Source organism: Rhinolophus ferrumequinum, chromosome 19 (genome assembly GCF_004115265.2).
Source record: "Rhinolophus ferrumequinum isolate MPI-CBG mRhiFer1 chromosome 19, mRhiFer1_v1.p, whole genome shotgun sequence".
Lineage (NCBI taxonomy): Eukaryota > Metazoa > Chordata > Mammalia > Chiroptera > Rhinolophidae > Rhinolophus > Rhinolophus ferrumequinum.
The window spans coordinates 28,462,829-28,483,734 of record NC_046302.1 but is presented as its reverse complement, the minus strand read 5'-3'; the positions used below and the strand labels follow the sequence as shown (position 1 = coordinate 28,483,734).

Here is a 20,906-nt window from a genome sequence, read left to right as displayed (position 1 = left end):
CACAGAAACTTTTGTCCCATTGACCAATCAGAGAGCTTGGAAGGGGCCGGGGAGGGGGGGTTGGGAGGAGAGGGGAGTGGGAGGGGTGGGGGTGAGGGGAGAGGCGAGAGGTTTAGTGTGTGGAGCTGCTCGCGCTCCGCCCGGGCTGTCAGTCCCGGCTCCAGCCGCCGCGAGACCTTCCCGGAGACGCGCGCACACACAGTGCACCCCCCACCCCCCGCACACCGCACACCCTCGCTCCCTTGCTCACACACGCACACACTCAGCTTGGCGGAGCAGGAGCCACTGACCATTCTGCAAGTGCCGGGACCGGCTGAGGCGCATTGGGTACAAACACTCCGCGTTCCCATTCGGGGCTTCAGTCTTTGAGACAACGACAAGGGGCGAAGGTGGGCTAGAACGCGGACCAGGCTCCGGGCACTGGCCGGGCCGCTTTCCTGGCAGGGCCACCTCCCGGGACCCGCGCGGGCATCCGCAGAGAGTAGAATAAAGAGGAGCGGCCGCAATCGCAGCGCGAGGAGGATGGGAACTCCCCTATTTCCAGCTCTGTAACAAACGGATGGGAATCCTGAATGGAGGAACCGCAGATTTCATTTGCTTGAGAAAATCGTACAGAGGAACTCATATTTGGCCACTCTGAGCAGTGGAGGGGGTGTCCATGACGTGGCAGGGGGAAAACAGACACCCGAAACCTCCTGTGTGAACTGCAAACTGTAACCAAGCAAGAGGAAAATGATCTCTCTATATATATTTTAATTTCATGCAAAGGGTTTTAAGCATCTGTACCATAAACTTACTTCTATGCTTGTACCCAATTCAGCAGAAACCAGAAGAGACCCTGTCTGGAGATCATTATCCGGAAGACCCGCCGTCAGAGGCCTGCCTTCATTTACCCACATCCCCCTGGAACGGAGATCTGTTTGGGGTACCACTGTCTATACTATAGAACTATGGCCAAATCTCCATGAATGCTTTGCTAATTCTGTGACTTAACTCCTGGGACCTACCTGCAGATCTGGAATTTAGCCTAAATGCCTCTGAAGAAATGACATTTTAAGCCGTTTTAAAAATACCTTTAAAAAAATTTCCTGTGTAGCAGGATTTGATAGGTTTAACAACGTGACAGGTAAGAACTTTCTTTTTAGTCCCTTAACACGCCGCGCAACGAAGGCCGAAGCAGAACAGGACCCTGGAGGAAGGAGAGCCCGTGGACCCAGGTGCCCTTTGGGGCTCCAAGGCGCTTCGCCGGGCGGCTGTTTTCGAGAGAGGCGCAGCCCTCGCCCCTGGACCGCAGGGCCAGCGGCTGGGGAAGCTTCTGGGACGCGCGCAGGGAGGCGGCGCTGCGCTCCACCTGCCCGGCTCAGGACACAGCTCCCAGGCGAGGCGTCGAGGGACCACCCGAAGTCAATATTGGGATTTTTTAATAAACCAAGGAATGGGATTTTAATTATTCAAAACCCAGCTCCTATGGACCAGATGCTGTTGGGATGGTCCTAGTCACACAATATTAAAGAGACCCATCACTGAGGGCGAGAAAAGCGTCCAAGACATCCGTTGCCATTACGAATGAACCAGAGACTTGGTAGAACAGGACATTGATTGCTGGTGCCCAACCGGACCCTCCTCTCCCCATTCCTTCCCCCACCCGAGTCCGGCTCCGGCGGCAGCCGGGACCTCGGGTCCCTGCTTGGTGGCGGGGGCTGCATTTTTCATGAGCCCGGGGTGAACAGGTGCGAAGTGCGCTGGGGACATCCGGCCGACGGCCGGGCGCAGGGATCATGGAGAGCGAGCGCGACATGTACCGCCAGTTCCAGGACTGGTGCCTCAGGACTTACGGGGACTCAGGCAAGACCAAGACGGTGACCCGTAAAAAATACGAGCGGATTGTCCAGCTCCTCAACGGCTCCGAGTCAAGCTCCACGGACAACGCCAAATTTAAATTCTGGGTTAAATCGAAGGGCTTCCAGCTGGGCCAGCCGGACGAGGTCCGCGGGGGCGGCGGCGGCGCCAAGCAAGTGCTCTACGTGCCGGTCAAGACCACGGTGAGTGACTCGCCTTCCTCTGTTATTTGTCTGCCAGAGCAGCCTGGCGGGGAGGGGGGAAAGAGGGGAGAGAAAGAAGGAGCCGTGAGCCACCGTTGGCTCATGTGCCCCCACCCTCCTCAACCCCCTCCCCAAGTCATTCCCACTCGCATTAGCCAGGCGCGTTTCCCCCACCGTGGAGTCTTTGTGGTCCTTTATTTTAAAGCGGCAGCGCACCGCCAGAGACCGCGGCGCTCCTCGCCTCCTGGCTCCTGGACCCTGTACAGGAGCTTCCATCCCCGGATCGGGCGGCATTCCGCGTCCTCTGCCTGGGCCATTGTCCCATGTCCTTCGCTGGGCTCCTGGCGCGTGTCCCGCGGTCCCCACCGCGCATAAAGGCCACGCCGGAACCCCAGCCACACGCTCTGATAATAGACGATTCTGATCGATAGTCTACAGTGCCTCCTTATTGGTACAAAGCCCGAATGTGGCGCCAGTCATGAATAAGGGGTTTCCCCCGACACTATCAGGTTTTATTGTTAGACCACCGCCTGGGTGACATGGGGCTGTCGGATCGCCTTGATCACTTCCAAAGATCTTGCCACGACTATTTAGATTGTAGATAAGGTCCTGGAGATTCCTCCTCCCTGCCCCCATTTCCTTCCTCACTTCCCCCTTTCACAAATAAAGCTGTAGCTACATGATGGACAACAAAGAGAGATGGGTTTGGGCGCAATCAAATGATGTATGTATTTATTCCTCATTCTGGAATGGCTCTAGTTTTATGGCCACAAGGCTCTAAGCCCAGGCATTGCACGGTAATGGCATTGAAAGCCCAGTGTATTTCAGCCTCACAAGGCAGAGGAAAGCGGCAGCAGCGTCAATTTCCTTTTTAAGAAGATGGGAACTGTGGGCTACAAGTAGGATTGCAGATCAGATCCATGAGACTTCTTTCTTCATCATGCCACGGTGGGTACTCGCCTGGAGTAGGAGTGGGGGAGGGTATATGGCATCCTTTGCATGTTTTGCCTCGCGTTGGGGTTTCTTAAGCATTTGCTCCTTTTCCTCCCTTTCTACTGGCAACTGTTTCCCGGTGCAGTATTCCTGGAGGATGATAGAAAGGAGATGTCTTGAAACCCATTCTTCTATCTCAAACGGAGGTATATTAAATTGAAAGTAAAGTGCATAAGAGGGTTTTCAAAGGGTTATTTGGAGGACTCTTTTTAGGTTTGGAAAACAGTTTATGGTTTCCCGAGATTAATTAGGTGTACTCGTATGAGGGAAGTATATTTGTTTTGAATGTATAAGGGAAATGTAAATAAAGGTGAAATGGAAACATACATAAAAGTTCTGTTTTTGTTTTGTTTTTTAAATGTGCTATTGTTTGGAAGGTTTCTAGGAGAGATATATATATATATCTCAATGAAGACTTCTCCTCTAACATGTGGCACTGCTAAAGACAATGCTGAGATTACTGGCTTGCGTTACTAAATAATGAAGACTAGATGGGCACGGATTAGAACTGAGGTTTATTTCCATCTGGATGAGCCAGAAGTCTGTTGTAGAAAACGAAGTGCTTTGATTCATTTATATTGGGAGTAACATTAAGAACCTGAATTTTGAAAATAACTAATTGTTTGACAAAGTAAATTGGAATTCCGAACCTAATAATGTATTTTCCTTTGCGCAATATTGGGCTAATTAAATGAGTAAAATAATTATATAAGATATATTTACTAAATGTTATCTAATAATATTGTTTATGTGTTTTTTTAATTGCTACCTTGGAAGTTTGTTGTTCTTTCTTTTCATGTTTTAAACTTAGGTCCCTCTGTTTACCTGTCTGATAACTTCACCTGTTTTGGCCCAATGCGTTTATGCTTGCGTGGAATTGGTTATGCCCATTAAATGTATGTAACAGATGTGCCCTTTTAAAACATTAATTAAAAATTCTAAATAAATTCTGTAATGGTTATAGAGGCACTACTATAAACATGTCAGTAATTCTCATACTTAGATACCCATATTTTCTTTCAAAAATTAATACAGAGTTGTTAAAGAATTATTGCTAAGACATCTAATATAGGGTAACAACTCCAGAGTTAATAATAAAGTAACACGTTTTTCTCTTTTCAGTAAAGATTCCATATATTTATGGGAGAAAATGTAATCCATCAAGTGATATTCTTAGATATGGTTTCCACGTAGTATTTAAGAGCTCTGCTCCTCATTCAGCCTATATTGAAATGTTGAAGAGGTTTTTAATTCATGAACTCTTCTGTTGCTCTTTATGAAAATTTTATGCTGCGTCTGACATAGAATTATAGGCTCCTCCTTCTCAAAGAGACAGCCAATCGTCATTTCAATGAGTTTAAAAATAAATAAAAAAAATCCATTTTTATCACGTTGCTCCACATCTTAAATTATTTCTTAAAAATATGTCAATTTTTCTTTATAATTACAGGAATACAATCACCAGAGAAACAACAAAAATATATTGTCTTTTCCTTCAATGGCATATATTGGTTGAATAAAATATTGTATTTGAATGGTATTTTCAAGTAGGCTAAGAATCATTCTAGCTATCTGAAGCTGGCTTTGGTGTCAGTGAGAGAGATTTGCACCTGATGTTGCAGTAACCCTCTGCTGTTGATAATTAGACATCATTACTACTGAGAAAAGGGAATGAGACAAGGGGAGAGGACAGGCTAGGGATAATTAACTACTTGTGTTTAATGAAAAAAAGGGAGACAGATAGCCCCTGGGAGATTGTACTAGAAGAGAGTAGACACCCCACAGACACTTATTTGAAACATAGCTATCTTTCAATCTGAAAGAAGCTAGGTTCTACCTCTTATTTTCCCAAAATAATAGAGGTAGTTTTGCAAATACTCTTTCCCCTAAAGCCTAAATTTAACTGATGATAAAATCAAGCAAGTGACAAATGGCTTAAAATAAAATTGTAGCATACTGGAAAAGATAAACATGTCCTTTAGTATTTGTCCTGGCCATGCCTAAAGCTGAGGGGACATATCTGTCACTGTTTAGATTACTCTGTGGCTGAGGAGATACTGTTTGGTCACCAAGCAACAACATCCTGCAACTCAGCCATTTTAGGTCTAGAGTGGGACCTGTTTGCTTGTGCATGCAGGCATGCTCAGGCATACGCACACACAGGCAGCTTGTTGAGCATCACGTCCAAGTTTTTTTTTTCTCCCTGTTATCACTATTGTTTTTATGAAAGTGTCAGAAATTTAGAATAATGGAATGATGAATAACTTAAAACAGTTTGAAAAAGATACAGCAAATGTCTGACATTAATTATAAAAATGTTGAATCAGTGATTATTTTAAATTAGCATCACTATAGTTACTCTACATCTTTGATAGTCCTAATTTAGTTTGTTTTTAGAAGCTTTTCATCTTGATTGACATTTTTTCTGGCAACAATTAGTTGAAACATCACACAATTTATACTACCAAAACACATTATACCACTTGATATTATGGAAGATAAACTTAGAAAATAACCAGAAAATCCATTAAACTTTTCCATTAGTCATATGATGAATGCGTTATTGTGTATCTTTAAAAAGCCTACTGCACTATATTTAACATTAAGAAATTTGGTGAATTCACATTTTTATTTGTTTTTCAGTCTTACGCAAACAAGGTAATGAATATCCAAACTGTAAAATCAAATATGAGTGATGCTTTTCTTGACCTGTATTTGTAAGAACAGATACTTAGGTCTAATTTTTGCCTTTCAGGGTTTTTTTTTTTTAATATGTATTTATATATATTCATGGGGAACATGAAATGAATTTTTCATGCAGAAAGGAAAATGCGTTACCTTTACTTTTGTCATTTAAAAATGATTTATTCAGTTCTGCAATCTGTAGCCTCAGATTTCATATTGTTCTTGCTATGTATGCTACTAATTGATTACTGTACAGTGATTAGAATGAATATTCATGGACTGGTTAATAAACAGTTACTGATTTTTTGTTTTTTAGTTCTCTGGCTATGGATTTGGTCATAAATTCTTTATGCTACATCAGAGTGAAGGAAATAATGCCTCATAAGGAGTCTGTATACATTTCTACCTGGCCTAACTTCATGACTGAGACACACATCACGTATACTAAACCTTGATCTAGAATTTGCTACAGAAATGCCAAAAAACAGAGCTGAGGAACAGGACCAGCTATATAGTAGGTTGGTGTAAAAGTAATTGTGGTTTAAAAGGTTAAAAAAGTTGTAAAGACCTCAATTACTTTTGCATGAATCCAATATTATGATACCTTGTATCTATGACACAGAGACAAATCGTAATTGAGGTCACGAGAGAAAAACTTTTGCTCATCTCCTATACTTTCACAGTGGGCATTGCTATTGATAACCGATGCATTTTTCTCTTCATTTAAGTATTTTGGGACACTATAGATAGGCCTTTGGAGTCAAAATTCCCCAAGTATGAATCGCAGCAATATGGCTTATTGGCTGAATTTAGTGGTTCCTTGTGAGTTGTTGTGAGCAGTAAGTCCTATATGGCAATGCCCTAGCATAGGACCTATGTCAGGCTCTCAGGGAATAGTGGGAACCTTTACTAGAAGCCAGTCTGGCATGAGAATTAAGGATCAATGGGCTTGTGGAGGTAACTCCCTTGAATATAAGGAGGAAGTCAGACCCTGTTAATATTAGGTTGGTGCAAAAGTAATTGCGGTTTTTGCAATTTTTTTTTTTTTTTTTTTTTTTTCCTTTTTGAAACCGCATCAACCTAATATATGAAGACTATCCCACACTTATTTCCTAAGATACCAGTTCTTGACTTTTCCATTGGTTCTTTGTCTTATCAGTAACCACTGTGGGGATGAGGGGCAAGATTCAGCACTCATAAATGTATATGCCTTCTATAAACCTCCTGAGTCAGTAAGATTCTACTCCTCAAGGTTTCATACTCTAGACTTTCTGCATAAGATAAAGATGAAGAAGCAAATACAGGAATGTGGCAGCAAAACTTCCAAGAGTTTCAATCCCGTGTGAAGAGCATAAATACCTTTCCCTGATAGCTGGGGAAGATTAAAGTGAATTTAATATGTTTTAGGTTACATTCATTTGCATAACCCTGGGATAACAGGATAAAATAAACTTCACGGACAACAGAGATGGCAGGGTATATATTTTAGACCAAGATTTAAATCCTAGATTTGATATTTACTGGAGCTATGAGTTAGGGGAAGTTTCTTAACTAAAGATGTAGTTTCCCTTTTGTAAATGTCAGTAATAATGTTTGCCTAACTCATTTTGAATACGAATTAATAATCACAACTCATAAGCATATAGCATATGCCCAGCACATAGTAAATGGTAAAAAAAAAAAAAAAAGAAGCTGTTCTAAGTATTATTAAGAATGCAAGAACACCATGATGTGATTATAATTAGGTATATGTTATGAACTCAAAATCACACTGCAACAGAGATACAATACAAGATATATAATGGGGGGGGGTGCCAAAAAATGTATACATATTTTAAGAGATGTTATCTATGCTCAAGCAGTAGTTCGCTGTAATCAGAAGTGTCTGGACGCTGATGCTAACCACTTTGAGCACCTTTTGTAATTGCAGAAGTCAAACGTGACTTGTGTCCATCTTTTGTTATCAGTTGGTATACGCATATATTGAGTATTGCAATTAATACAGTTTTTTTCCTTTCTTAAAATGTGCATGCATTTTTTTGGCACCCTCTGTATATACATATGTATGTAGGATTCAGATAGTTTTCCTGCCTACTCCATTTTTAGAAAACAGAAATGACTGTTTTTGTAAAAGTGATACACTCATTATTTAAAATATATAAATGAAAAGGAAAGAAAAAAGTTAAAAAGTCACACTAAAATCCCCTACCCAGAAAGAAGCACCATTAGCTAATTACGAGCATCATTATAGATGTCTCTCTAAATATTTATACCAGAGAATTAGACAGAAAGATTGATGGATATAATGATTGATATGGACAGGCAGAAATAATTTTCTGAAATTGGGATGATAATTATATGCTAATTTAAGTAAGAGGAATAAAACATAATATTAACAAAATGTAACAAAAGAAAAACAAATACATAAAATTCAAAATATTGCTAATAGATGCTCCTCAGAGGTATTTTTTTCTGAAGTTAATAGAAAAGATAAAGGAAAATATTAAAAGGTTGAATTATTTTTTTCAACTACAGATGTCAATTTTGTACATATCATTGACTTTTTCCAATGGTAGATAAGGAACAAGCCACATGATGGGACCTTCTTATTTACCACAACACAATAGCTAGTTTCATAGCCATACTGAACACTCTTTTAAAAATATTTGTTTTATTTATTTAGATTATGGTTAAAAAACACAACATAAAATTTACTGTCTTAACCATTTGTAAGTGTACAGTTCAATAGTATTAAGTATACCATACACATTATTGTACAACAGATCTCCAGAACTTTTCCATATCTCAAAACTGAAACTGTGTAAACACCAATTCTCTCTTTCTCCCCTCCCTCCAGACCCTGGTAACCACCATTCTACTTTCTGTTTCTATGAACATGACTACTTTAGATACCTCATATAAGTGGAATCATACTTTGTCTTTTTGTGACTGACTTACCTCCCTTAGCATAGTGTTCTCAAGATTCATTCATGTGTAGTGTGTGACAGTTTCTTTACTTTTTTTTGTTGTTGTTGGTTTCTTTTTCAATTATACAATTTCATTATACAATTTCAGGTGTATAATGATTAGACATTTACACTCCTCACAAAGTGATAACCCCCTTCCAGTTTACTATCCCTCTGACATCATATATAGTTGTTATAATACCAGTGACTGTACTCCCTATGCTGTACTTTACATCCTGTATGTGTTTGTGTGTGTGTGTGTGTATTACACACATATACATATATATATTTACATCATATACATATATATATATATATATATATATTTAGCTAGAGTTGACATTTGATATTGTTCTACATAAGCTTCAGGTGTATAGCACAGTGATCAGGCATCTACACAGTCTATGAAGTGATTCCCCCAAAAAAGTTCAGTGCCCATCTGGCACCCTACATAATCTATACATTATTAATTATATTCCCCATACTGTATTTCACATCCCCGTGACTATTTTGTGACTATCAATTGGTACTTTCTAATCCCTTCACCTTCTCCCCCATCACCCTTCCCATCTAACAGCCATCAGTTTTTTCTCTGTATCTCTGAGTCTATTTCTGTTTTGTTTGCTCGTTTATTCTGTTCTTTAGATTCCACATATAAGTGATATCATATAGTATTTGTCTTCCTTAGTCTGACTTATTTCACTTAGTATAATATTCTCTAGGTCCATCCATGTCATTGCAAATGGTAAGATTTCATTCTTTTTTTAATCACTCCATTGTATGAATGTACCACAATTTCTTTATCCAGTCATTTATTGATGGGCATTTTGGTTGTTTCCATATCTTGACTATTGTGAATAAACATCTTGACTATTGTGAATAAACACCCCCATGTAATAAACATAGGGGTGCATATATTTTTTCGAATTAATGTTTTGGATTCTTTAGATAAATACCCAGGAGTAGAATTGCTGGGTCATAAGGTAGTTCTATTTTTAATTTTTGAGGAACCTCCATACTGTTTTCCATAGTGGCTGCACCAGTTTGCAATTCCACCAACAATGCATGAGGGTTCCCTTTTCTCCACATCCTCGCCAACACTTGTTCAGTTTCTTTACTTTTTAAGGCTGAATAATATGTCATTGTATGTATACCACAGTTTGTTTATTCATTCATGTGTCAATGGACATTTGGGTTGCTTTCACCTCTTGTCTATTGTAAATAATGCTGCTATAAATGTGAGTTTGCAAATAGCTCTTCAAGATGCTGCTCTCTATTCTTTTGGATGTATACCCACAAATGGGATTGATGAATCATATGGTAGTTCAATTTTTTATTTTTTTGAGGACTTGCCATACTGTTTTTCATAGTAGTTGCACCATTTTATAATCCCACCAATGGTGCACAAGGGTGGGCACTTTTTAAGGCTAAGGAAATGGTGACTTTGCTCCTCATCTAGAATTATTCAGTGAGTATACTTCTTTAGGCAATTGCAAGTATTGAGTGTAATAACATAATTAGTAATAATATTTTAAAGCCTTAAATTTATCAAGTTCTTAGTATAGGTTAAGGATTGGACTAATCACTTGATACAAAAGGTCGCCTTTAATGTTCACAATAGTCCTGTGGTATTAACGCTTTATATTATACACATTAGAAAATTATCGTTATAGTTAAGGTGAATGTCTGAAGTCGCAAAGCTTCAAAGTATTAGAGTTGGGATGAGAAACCATTTCCGTTGGATTCCAAAGTCCTTGCTTTGGTCTCCAGACTTTTTAAATAATGCACTCCAATTTTTTTTAAAAATTGAACATTCCCTCAATATGTAATTTTATAAATTACGTAAGTTTACTACTGTATCAATACTTAACACATTATAAAACATATTAAAGTATAACTATTTAGGACTGATATGAAAACACATATAAATTTTAGTATTTTCTTCTTCACCTCAATAGGTCATCTCATGTACTCCCTGGGGTATGTACCTACCAATTTACAAACCATTACTCTAATCCATAGTACAACGTTGCCTCACAGTTGAACATTGTGGTTAAGACTTTACACTTCAGCAAAAATATCACCTCCTCTGTACTTAACACAATATTAAAATAATATCTAAGTCATACAACTCTGTGAAACCCATAAAACAATTATACACATTTGGTATTGGTATAAAGGGAGAGGTTATTTCATCAAAGGCATTTTCAGGGGATGGTGCACAGTTAAGAAGAGTTGAAGTGCAGGTTACAGTGGAAGATGAGGCTTGAAAAGAAGGCTGGGGAAATAGTATGGGAAGCCTCTACTACCGTGTTTGGACTTCATTCTGTAAGAAGTGGCAGCTACAGAAAAATGTTTAAGTAGAGATGTCACGATGTGCGTCTTATAGGTAGGGGCTTGATGTCTCTCAGTGGTTTATGTTGCAGAATATAAATCAGATGAGTAAAGAATGAAAGTTAAATAGTTTCTTTGACTCAATTTGTTGTTTGAAATATTATAGTCATAAATGTTATACAGGTATTAAAATCAAATTATCAAGCAGTAAATCAATATTATTCAATAGCTTGTTGCTGTGTAATTGAATCATGCTGTGTAGATCTCAGACTTCATTCCAATAAAATATTAAAAATAAGGTTCTATGAAACTTAAGAAAGAATATATTTAAAGGTACCTAAAAAGAATATGTATGGATCAAATTACCTTGTAATAAACAAGGTGTCTTGTTTTGTTTTGTTTTTGGACTTGAGGAGAAATAGTTATTGACCTCCTAGTTGTTACTACATCCACAATTACAAAGACTTCCCAAAGAAATCTTTCCAAAAACACAAGTGGAGAATTCTATATACAATACTTATTCAAGCATAGTCCTTTTCTAAGTAAAGCAAATAATTCAAAAAGTTCTTAAAATGTGAAATTTAAGCTTTAAGGCAATATTCTAGATCTTACCCCAAGTTGTTTCTTGTTTTTACTTGGGTTTTATACCCACATGCTCATCTCTGTCCCTAAGGACCTTTCTGGGAAACATGGTTCTTCAATTTTTATGTTTTTTAATGGTAGACAGGGTTCTAAGATAACTCTCAAACGGCCCTCTTGCTTGTATATTCCCCTCCTCTTTGAGTGTGGGTGGAACCTGTGTACTGATGAGCTATTACTCCCATAGTTCTATTATGTTGTATGATACTGTTGACTTAAGTAAGGGGGTCTATCAGGTGTGACTAATCACATTAGCCTGTTTAAAAGAGAGTTTTTTTCCTGGCCCAGAGCAGAACAAGTCAAAAAGTTGCAAATTCTGAGATGGATTCAGTGCAAGGGAGGTTCTCTGTTGCTGAGATGGAGAGGGCCACGTAATTACAAACTGACAGCGATTTCTGGGAGCTGAGAGCATGCTTTGACAACAGCTAGCAAAACAGTGGGGACCTAAATCTTACAACCACAAGAGTTTTTTTCTACCTTTTTCCCTCGAATTCTGCGAGCAACCCAAGGAAGATTGGAAGTGGATCTTTTCCTAGCAGTTGGGCTTCCAAATAAAAATGTAGTTGGCCGACACCTTGATTTTAACTTTATGTGAACCTGAGCAGAGGATCTGTTTGAAATGTGCTGGACTTTGGACTCATGGAAATTGTAGGTTAATAAGTTTGGGATGTCACCCAATTTGTCATGATCAGTTATGTCGCAAAAGAAAACTAATGCATAGTCCTTTGGTATTAATTTTCCCCAAAGCATTTGTGCAGTTAAAATAAGTCAACTATTTAAAAAGCGTGTTAACTAAGATTATTTGTGGTTTAAGATACAGCTGGGAACAATTTAAATGTTCTTTCCTCCTAATGTGTTGCCATTTTCATAATTTTTGATGAGTTGGTCCATAAATTAGTAAAATATATAATTTTTAACAGATCATTTAAAATACTGAATTATGGCTTCCATTAGGGATATAGATAGATAGATAGATAGATAGATAGATAGATAGATAGATAGATAGATAGATACCGTGTTTCCTCGAAAATAAGAGCTAGCCGGACAATCAGTTCTAATGTATCTTTTGGAGCAAAAATTAATGTAAGACCTGGTTTTATTTTACTATAAGACCGGGTCTTATATAATATAATAATAATATAATATACAAGACCCGGTCTTATATTAATTTTTGCTCCAAAAGACACATCAGAGCTGATTGTCCGGCTAGGTCTTATTTTCAGGGAAACAGGGTAGGTAGACAGATATAGATATATTTTTTTCCCTCGATGTTTTAATTTTAAACATTTTTTATTTCATTATATTCCATCTATCTCCTAAATAGACTACAAGATGGCCTACTGCTTTAAGTTTTTCGTGAGAAGGTGGAGACAGAGGAGTGAATATATTAAAAGAGATTATCATTCACATAATTATATTAATGTACATCTAAATATTTTTGAAAACAATACATAGAAGAAACTACAACAAATTGTAACATTCATTTTCATTTATTAGAAATAGCCATTCTGTCATTTCATTTTTAAATATTTTAATATAGTATGCATTTTAAAGAACATCTACATAGTATTTGAGGAATAGAATACAGAAAGTAACAGTAATAGGTAGATCTTCTTCAGTTGTTAAGATATCAGAGGGAAGTGGAAATAATTTTTCCCTCTTTATGTAGAGAAAGGAAATCTTTATTTTGATTTTCTTCCTTTCTCTCTATGAGGTTTATTCAATAGGCTCTTATGTTCCACTCTTCCTAATTTTAATCAAGTATTCACTTGTGGTAGTTATTCTCACAACTACAGATATTTCAAGTGTTTGGAACTGTTAGAAAACTGGAAGGTTTAGAAGGAGATTCAGAGTATAAGCTCAGGAATTTGTAAGGCTTAATTTTGGTAATAAGAAGGAATAGCCTGTCTTACAGGTAGAGAGCTGGTGTTTTTGTCATTAGTAATTTTTCTTCTTTCTTTTTAGTTATATTGTGTTTTTAGATAATATTACTTGAATATTTGAGTCTCATCATTAACTATAAAGATAGTAATCATCTAAATAAGATTGGCCAATGTCTTTGAAGTTTCTTTTTTCTTTTTTCTTTTCTTTCTTTCTTTTTTTTTTTGGTGGAATATGGGGGTGGGTGAGTAGGGGGAGGATACTCATTGGCCTGAAGTGAGCCAAAGGCAGCCTATCTCTTGGTTTTCAGCAGTCCTAACTGCAGTTGCCAGATGGCTGGAGGATTTTAGGGGTTTAACCTAGGGCCAAAGCTGAGTGGTACATATGAGGATCTAATGTCTAGCTTGGTCGTATTAGTACCATACTCTAACCAATTGACCTAATTAGATGAGATTTTCAAGTCTAATATCAAAGGTTTGTTTGAATTTCAGACATGGGCCCCTTGTTCTCTTACTAGTCTCTGTTTACATGTTCATTGTTTTTTACCTGAGGTCAAGAAGGAGTTTTGCTGTTTGCTTCAGCTCATTTTTCTCTTTAAAAGCTACCATTACAAAACAGTTCATTTGCTGATTTGTTTGGTCTCACTAATTTGGAATATGTTGATTTAGAATTAGCATTAATTTGAACAGGGGTAGAATGCCATTCACCTTGAAGTACATATTAAAATAGGATTTATCTACAAATACATAATTAATAATATAGCAGAGAGGGCGTGCTTATCCTCTATAATGAGAAAGACTTTTTCTTAAACCAGCTCTATCCTCATATAAACAATTCATATGTCCATTCCATTATAAATGGCTCACTACTTAATAAAGTAGGCGTTATGAATAAAGTACCCTTTAGCTAATTTGCATTACTGAGTTTGTTGTCAATACACAGAGCATAATAATAATGTGTCTCCTAGAATTTTCAAATAAGGGAAGTAATATATCCCTCTAGAATTAAAACTTTAAAATCAACGAAGTTAGTGCAGTGATCTTCAAAGTCACTTTGCAGGGATAGAAGGACTACCAATATGTAAGATTAGATGGTATTTTGCCTGAAAATATAATAAAAGCTCTCTTAATAGAGCATCACTAACTAGTGAACTAACCAAAACTCTCTCTTCCCTCTACAATACACTGATTCCCTTGGTAGGGACAGACTCAGTCACAGCAGTCTACCGTGTAGTTACTTGCAATTTGTGCGCATAAACTTGACCTGTATGCATAGCAGTGATTATATTCCTCCCCTACCTTTTTTTTCTTTTTTTGCTAGTTTCATTTATTGTTATCAGTATGTGATTTAAATATTTCATAAACTGATGAAATGAGTATAAGAACTTCAATTCAGTACTTTATAAAGATTCAAAATAAATATGAGTATGAATCACTAAACACAACGGGGAAAAAGTAAGAAAACAGGTTTCTGCACTGCCTGGATTGCTTTATTATAAGTAATGACTAACTTCTCATTCTACTTTACAGTGACTGAGGCTGGAAATCAGAGCAATGCATTATAGGGGGCTTATCCACTTGGAATGTTAATCGGTAGACCTGTACTTAAAGAAAGGATCTTTGTCCTATCACAAAAGTTTCGCCAAAAGAAAGTTTAGCAAATAATTACACATAATGTGTATTAAATGGAAATTTGATATTAAAGTGTGTATTATCTTTTATGACTTCCAACTTTAACTTTTTTGTATACTGAACAACTTCATAATGGATAACGAGCTTTACGTATTTTATATTTATTTGTTTTTTTAATTTTTTATTTATTTGTTTTTTTAATTAAGGTTTAATTGACATAGACCATTATTAGTTTCAGGTGTACAATATAATGATGCACTGTTTGTAGATATATATACAGAGGATGCCAAAAATATGTATATACATTTTAAGAAAGGAAAAACCTGTATTAAAATTACGCTGATGGTAACCACTTTGAGTACCTCTTGTAATTGCAGAAGTCAAACGTGACTTGTATTCATATTTTGTTATTAGTATATATTATTAGAATTTTAATACAGTTTTTTTCCTTTCTTAAAATGTGTATACATTTCTTTTGGTACTCTCTGTGTTATGATATGATCATCACAATAAGTCTAGTTAAATCTATCACTGTATACAGGTAAAGAATTTTTTCTCTTGTGATTAGAACTTTCAAGATGTACTCTCTTAGCAACTTTCAAATATGCGAGACAGTATTATTGACTGTAGTCACCATGCTGTACATTACATCCCTATGACTTATTTATTTTATAACTGGAAGTTTGTACCTTTTGATTCCATTCACTTATTTTGGCCCACCACTCACCATCTGCCTCTGGTAACCACCAATCTGTCCTCTGTATCTATGAGTTTGTTTCTTCCTTTAGATTCCACCTATGGTATTTGTCTTTCTCTGTCTGACTTATTTCACTTAGCATAAAGCCTTCAAGAGCCATCCATATTGTTGTAAATGGCAAGATTTCATTCTTTTATATGCCCAAATAATATTCCATTGTGTGACTTATACATATATATGTATGTGTGTATATATATATATGTATCTATACATATATATATGTACTTATATATATATGTATATCTCACTACCTTATTCATTCATCCATCAGTGAGCATTTAGGTTGTTTCCATATTTTGGCAATTGTGAATAATACTGCAATAAACACGAGGATGCATATAACTTTGTAAGTTAATGTTTTGTGAAATTGCTGGATTATATGGTAGTCCTATGTTTAATTTTTTGAGGAACTTCCATACTTTTTTCCATAGTGGCTGCACCAATTCACATTTCCACCAAGAGTGTACAAGTGTTCTCTTTTTTTTACATCCTTGCCAGCATTTATAATCTCTTGTCTTTTTGATGATGGCCATTCTAGTAGGTGTGAGGTGGTATGTCATTGTGGTTTTGATTTGCATTTGATTTGCGTTGTGGATTTGATTTGCATGATGGTTAGTGATGTTGAGTACATTTTCATGTACTTGTTGGCCTTCTTTATGTCTTCTTTGGAAAAATGTCTGTTCAGATCCTCTGCCCATTTTTTCATCAGATTTTTTATTTACTGTTAAATTCTTTATATATTTTGAATATTAACCCCTTGTCAAACATGTGATTTGCAAATATTTTCTCTCATTCAGTAGATTGTCTCTCATTTTGTTAATGGTTTCTTTTGTTGTGCAGAAGCTTTTTAGCTTGATGCAGTCTCAATTGTTTATTTTTCTTTTTGTTGACTTTTCTTTTAGTGTCATATTCAAAAACTCATTGCCAAGACCAATGTCAAGAAGTTTTACTGCCTGTTGTCTTCTAGGAGTTTTATGGTTTCAGGTCCTAGAAGTCTTTAATCCAGTTTGAGTTAATTTTTGTGTATGGTATAAGACAGTAGTCAGTTTCATTCTTTTGCATGGGGCTGAGTAGTTTTTCCTACATTATTTATTGAAGAGAGTGTCCTTTTCTCATTGTATATTTTTGGCTCCTTTGTTATACGTTGGCCATATTATGTGGGTTTATTTCTAGGCTCTCTTTCTGTTTTATTGATCTATGTGTCTGTTTTTATGTCAGTACCGTACTGTTTTGATTACTGTAGCTTTGTAATATAGTTTGAAATCAGGGTGCATAATGCCTCCATCTTTGTTTTTCTTTCTCAGGATTGCTTTGGTAAATCGGGATCTTTTGTAGTTCCATACATATTTTAGAATTGTTTGTTCAATTTCTGTGAAAAATGCTACTGGAATTTTGATAGGTATTGTACTGAATCTTAGATTTCTTTGGGTAGTATTAACATTTTAATATAAATTCTTCCAATTCATGAGCATGGAGTTTCTTTCGCTTTAGTTGTGTCTTCTTCAATTTCTTTCAGAAATGTCTTATAGTTTCTAGTGTACAGGGCTTTCACCTCCTTGGTTAAATTATTCCTAGATATTTTATGTTATTTTTTTGATGAATTTGTAATTAGAATTGTTTTCTTAGTTTCTCTTTCTGTTAGTTCACTATTCGTGTATAAAAACACAATAGATTTCTGTATATTGATTTTGATCCTGCAACTTGACTGAATTCATTGATATGTTCTAATGTTTTTTGGGTGGATTCTTCAGGGTTTTCTATATGTAATATTATGCCATCTGCAAATAGTGATAGTTTTATTTCTGCTTTTCCAATTTGGATGATTTTTATTTCATTTTCTCACCTAATTGCTCTGGACTTCCAGTACTATGTTGAATAAAAGTGATGAGAATGGGCATCTTTGTTTTTTTCCTGAACTCAGATAGAAAGTTTTCAGCCTTTCACCATTGAGTGTGATGTTAGCTGTGGTAGTTGTCGTATATAATATGGCCTTTACTATGTTAAGGTACATTTCTTCTATTTGTACTTTGTTGAGAGTTTTTATCATAAATACATGTTGAATTTTGTCAAATGCTTGTTCTGCATCTCTTAAAATGATCATATAAATTTTATCCTTCATTTTGTTAATGTGGTGTATCACAGTGATTGAATTGCAGGTGTTGAAACATCTTCGCATTTCTGAAATAAACCTCACTTGTATGAGGTTTACATACACTTGTATGAGGTTTACATACACCTCACGGTGTATGATTCTTTTGATGTATTGTTGAGTTTGGTTTGCTAATATTTTGTTGAGGAAGAGTTTCATGTATTACTATAGAAAGCAAGTGATACTAAGTGGTGTTATTCAGCCATAGAATGAGTTAAAGATACAAATATTGGTGGTGTTCATAAAATAATATACTGTCATGATGACAGAAGAATTTAGTGTTTCCTGAATGTATGTCCCTATTATGGAGAAAAATATTTCCATCCAGAAGTGTCTGACACCTTAACTTAATCATTTGGTATTATTATATCTTCTTTAAAACCACATTTAATAAGCCATGTTTCGATTATTTGGGTTCCCATGTGGCTTAAATAAAGAGAGAGAATGCACTGGTAGAACTGTTGACAATGTCGGGAATATTTAACAGTTATATTTCTCAGTGTAAATTAAGTAATCTTAGGTTTATACTACAATCTTTTGGAATTTTGGTTGAGTTTTGAATGACTATGTCTAATCAACTTATACACACTGATAAAATCTCCAAACAAACACTGGAGAGCTTTTGAGAAAGGGAGGAGAAAATGGATGCAAGGGAGGCAACAAAATGGGGTCCACCATAACCTGACTTACAATTCTTCCATCTATGTGATCATTTCTCTCTTGATTTCCAGTTCCCTTGACATCCTCGTTGCTGTTCTCTTTTGAATTAGTTATTTCCTAAAATATGTTACCTGGCATATTTTTTAGACTTATAATAATAGCTTAATATATTTTTGAATTGTGCTCTTTCATTTAAAATTATCATTACATTTTCCAAAGTTACTACATAGTCTTGCTCATTATTTTTATGGCTTCACAAATACTTAATCAAGTATTTCTACCATAATTTTATTTTCCATTTCTATATGTTGTATCATTGTATTTATTTTTTATTTTAAGTTTTCCTTTCCAGTGAATTATCATTACTCTTTCATTTAAAAATCTATGTGTATGTGCGTGTGTGTTAAGATTGACTTTTTGGACCTTGTTGAAGGACTTTACATTTTTTTTTTTTTACATTCTAAGAGCATTTTGAATCTGTTCCTGTCATCTAGCTCAGGATAGCTCATATTGTAATGTGCTTACCAGTCACTTTGGGAATCTTGTTAAAATGGAGATTCTGGGTCAAGGTGAGGCTCATAATTCTTTATTTATAAGATGCTACCATATAGGCTTTCATTGCTAGTCAAAATGGCATAAGCCCAGGTGGACTGTCTCTTCCCCTTATTACACTAAAAACTCTGGAGAGAATATAAAACACAACTACCCAAGAATTCTGAAAAATAAACAGTAGCAAGAAGAATGGACATGGAAGTCAACTACAAGTGCAATGGTACAAGGTGTGAGTATTCTTTCTTGTTTCCCTCCCCCTTTTATGTACTGGATTTAATCCAAAGGTAGTTTCATTCATGAAACACTATGGTGAGAGCACACAATAAAATTCTAAAGGAAACCTCCTTTCTGTCCAGAGGATGAGAAAAAGGGGCCCTTGCTGCCTGGAGAATCACTTTTTTTTTTCCACTGAAATTCCTACCATGAGGGCAACCCCAATCCAGAGGGACCTAAACTTTGAACAGAAAACCTGTCTTTTTGGCTAGAGGAATAGGGGGAAAGGGCCCTTGTAGTCCAAAGAGTATGTGTGAGAACTCATTACCAGTTTCTCTCTTTTCTCCTGATACATTTTTCTGAAGATGGCCCCGGGTTAACCTCATGGAACTATGCAAAGGACAGACAGCTGAAACTCTGAGAGGAACTGAGATTATTTTCAGGCCAGAGGAATCAGAAAAAAGGTAGATATTGGGAACAAGAGAGATTGAGGGAAATACCAGAGAGATTTCCTAAATCTTTGTGTGAACTGAGTTTATTGGCAAGCTGTGAATGTAAAGAACATACGTAAAGCACTACAGCCAAGTCTTTGAGAACAGAAGTATGATATAAACCACTGTAAGCCTCAGACTAACACCTGAGCTACCCATTTGCAGGATAGACCCAAAGAGCATAGCAACATTTGAAAACTGAACTGATAATTGGAATCACTGGTGAGAAGGCAAGACAGAACTCATGATCTGAATCTAAGAGGGTTTGCTGCATGCTATAAACTTACAATACTTTCCAGAAGATTTTAACAGTACTCAGAGTCTCATGAAATAATATTCAAAATGTTCAGAATATACCCTGAAATTATTTGACATATAAAAATGATGAGAATGGGACAAATTTTAAGAGTTAAAAGGAAAAAAATCAACAGATGTCAACACAGGTCAACTCTGAGTTGAGCCAGATGTTGCAATGATGAAGAATTTTAAACAGCTATAACAATGTTTCATGCAGAAAATGCAAACACTCTTGAAATGAATGGAAAAGTAGTCTCAGCAGAGGAAGAGGAACTATAAAAAAGAATAAAATGCAAATATTTGAACTGGAAAATATAAGTGGTAATTCACTGGGTGGGCTCAAGAGTAGGATGGAGATGATAGATGAGTCAATGATTTTTAAGACAGATCAGTAGAAATTACTCTATCTGAAAAACAGTGTAAGAAGTTTGAAACAAATGAACACAGCCGCAGCGATCTTTGGGACAATATCAACAAATCTAACATCTGTGCCACTAAAATCATAGAAGACGAAAAGAAAGGAATTGATGTAGGAAAAAAAAATTAGTTGGAAAAAGAATGGCTGAAAGTCCTAAATTTGGTGACAGGCCAATTCAAGATGCTCAGTGAAACCCAA

General features: G+C 36.5%; 1 protein-coding gene across 5 annotated transcripts in view; it reads left to right on the top strand.

Moving 5' to 3' along the window:
• Positions 1–230: 230 nt before the first annotated feature.
• The window catches only part of NOL4 (nucleolar protein 4), a 304,984-nt gene continuing 284,308 nt past the window's right edge, over positions 231–20,906 (top strand). For 2 of the 5 annotated variants that reach the window (XM_033087854.1, XM_033087852.1), the window contains exon 1: positions 231–2,042. In XM_033087854.1, the coding sequence (XP_032943745.1) occupies positions 1,779–2,042 (264 nt within the window). In that variant the 5' untranslated portion in view covers positions 231–1,778. Of the gene's footprint in view, positions 2,043–2,882; positions 2,991–3,121; positions 3,182–20,906 lie in introns of those variants that run through there. The other 3 variants (XM_033087857.1, XM_033087855.1, XM_033087856.1) reach the window with 2 other exon arrangements.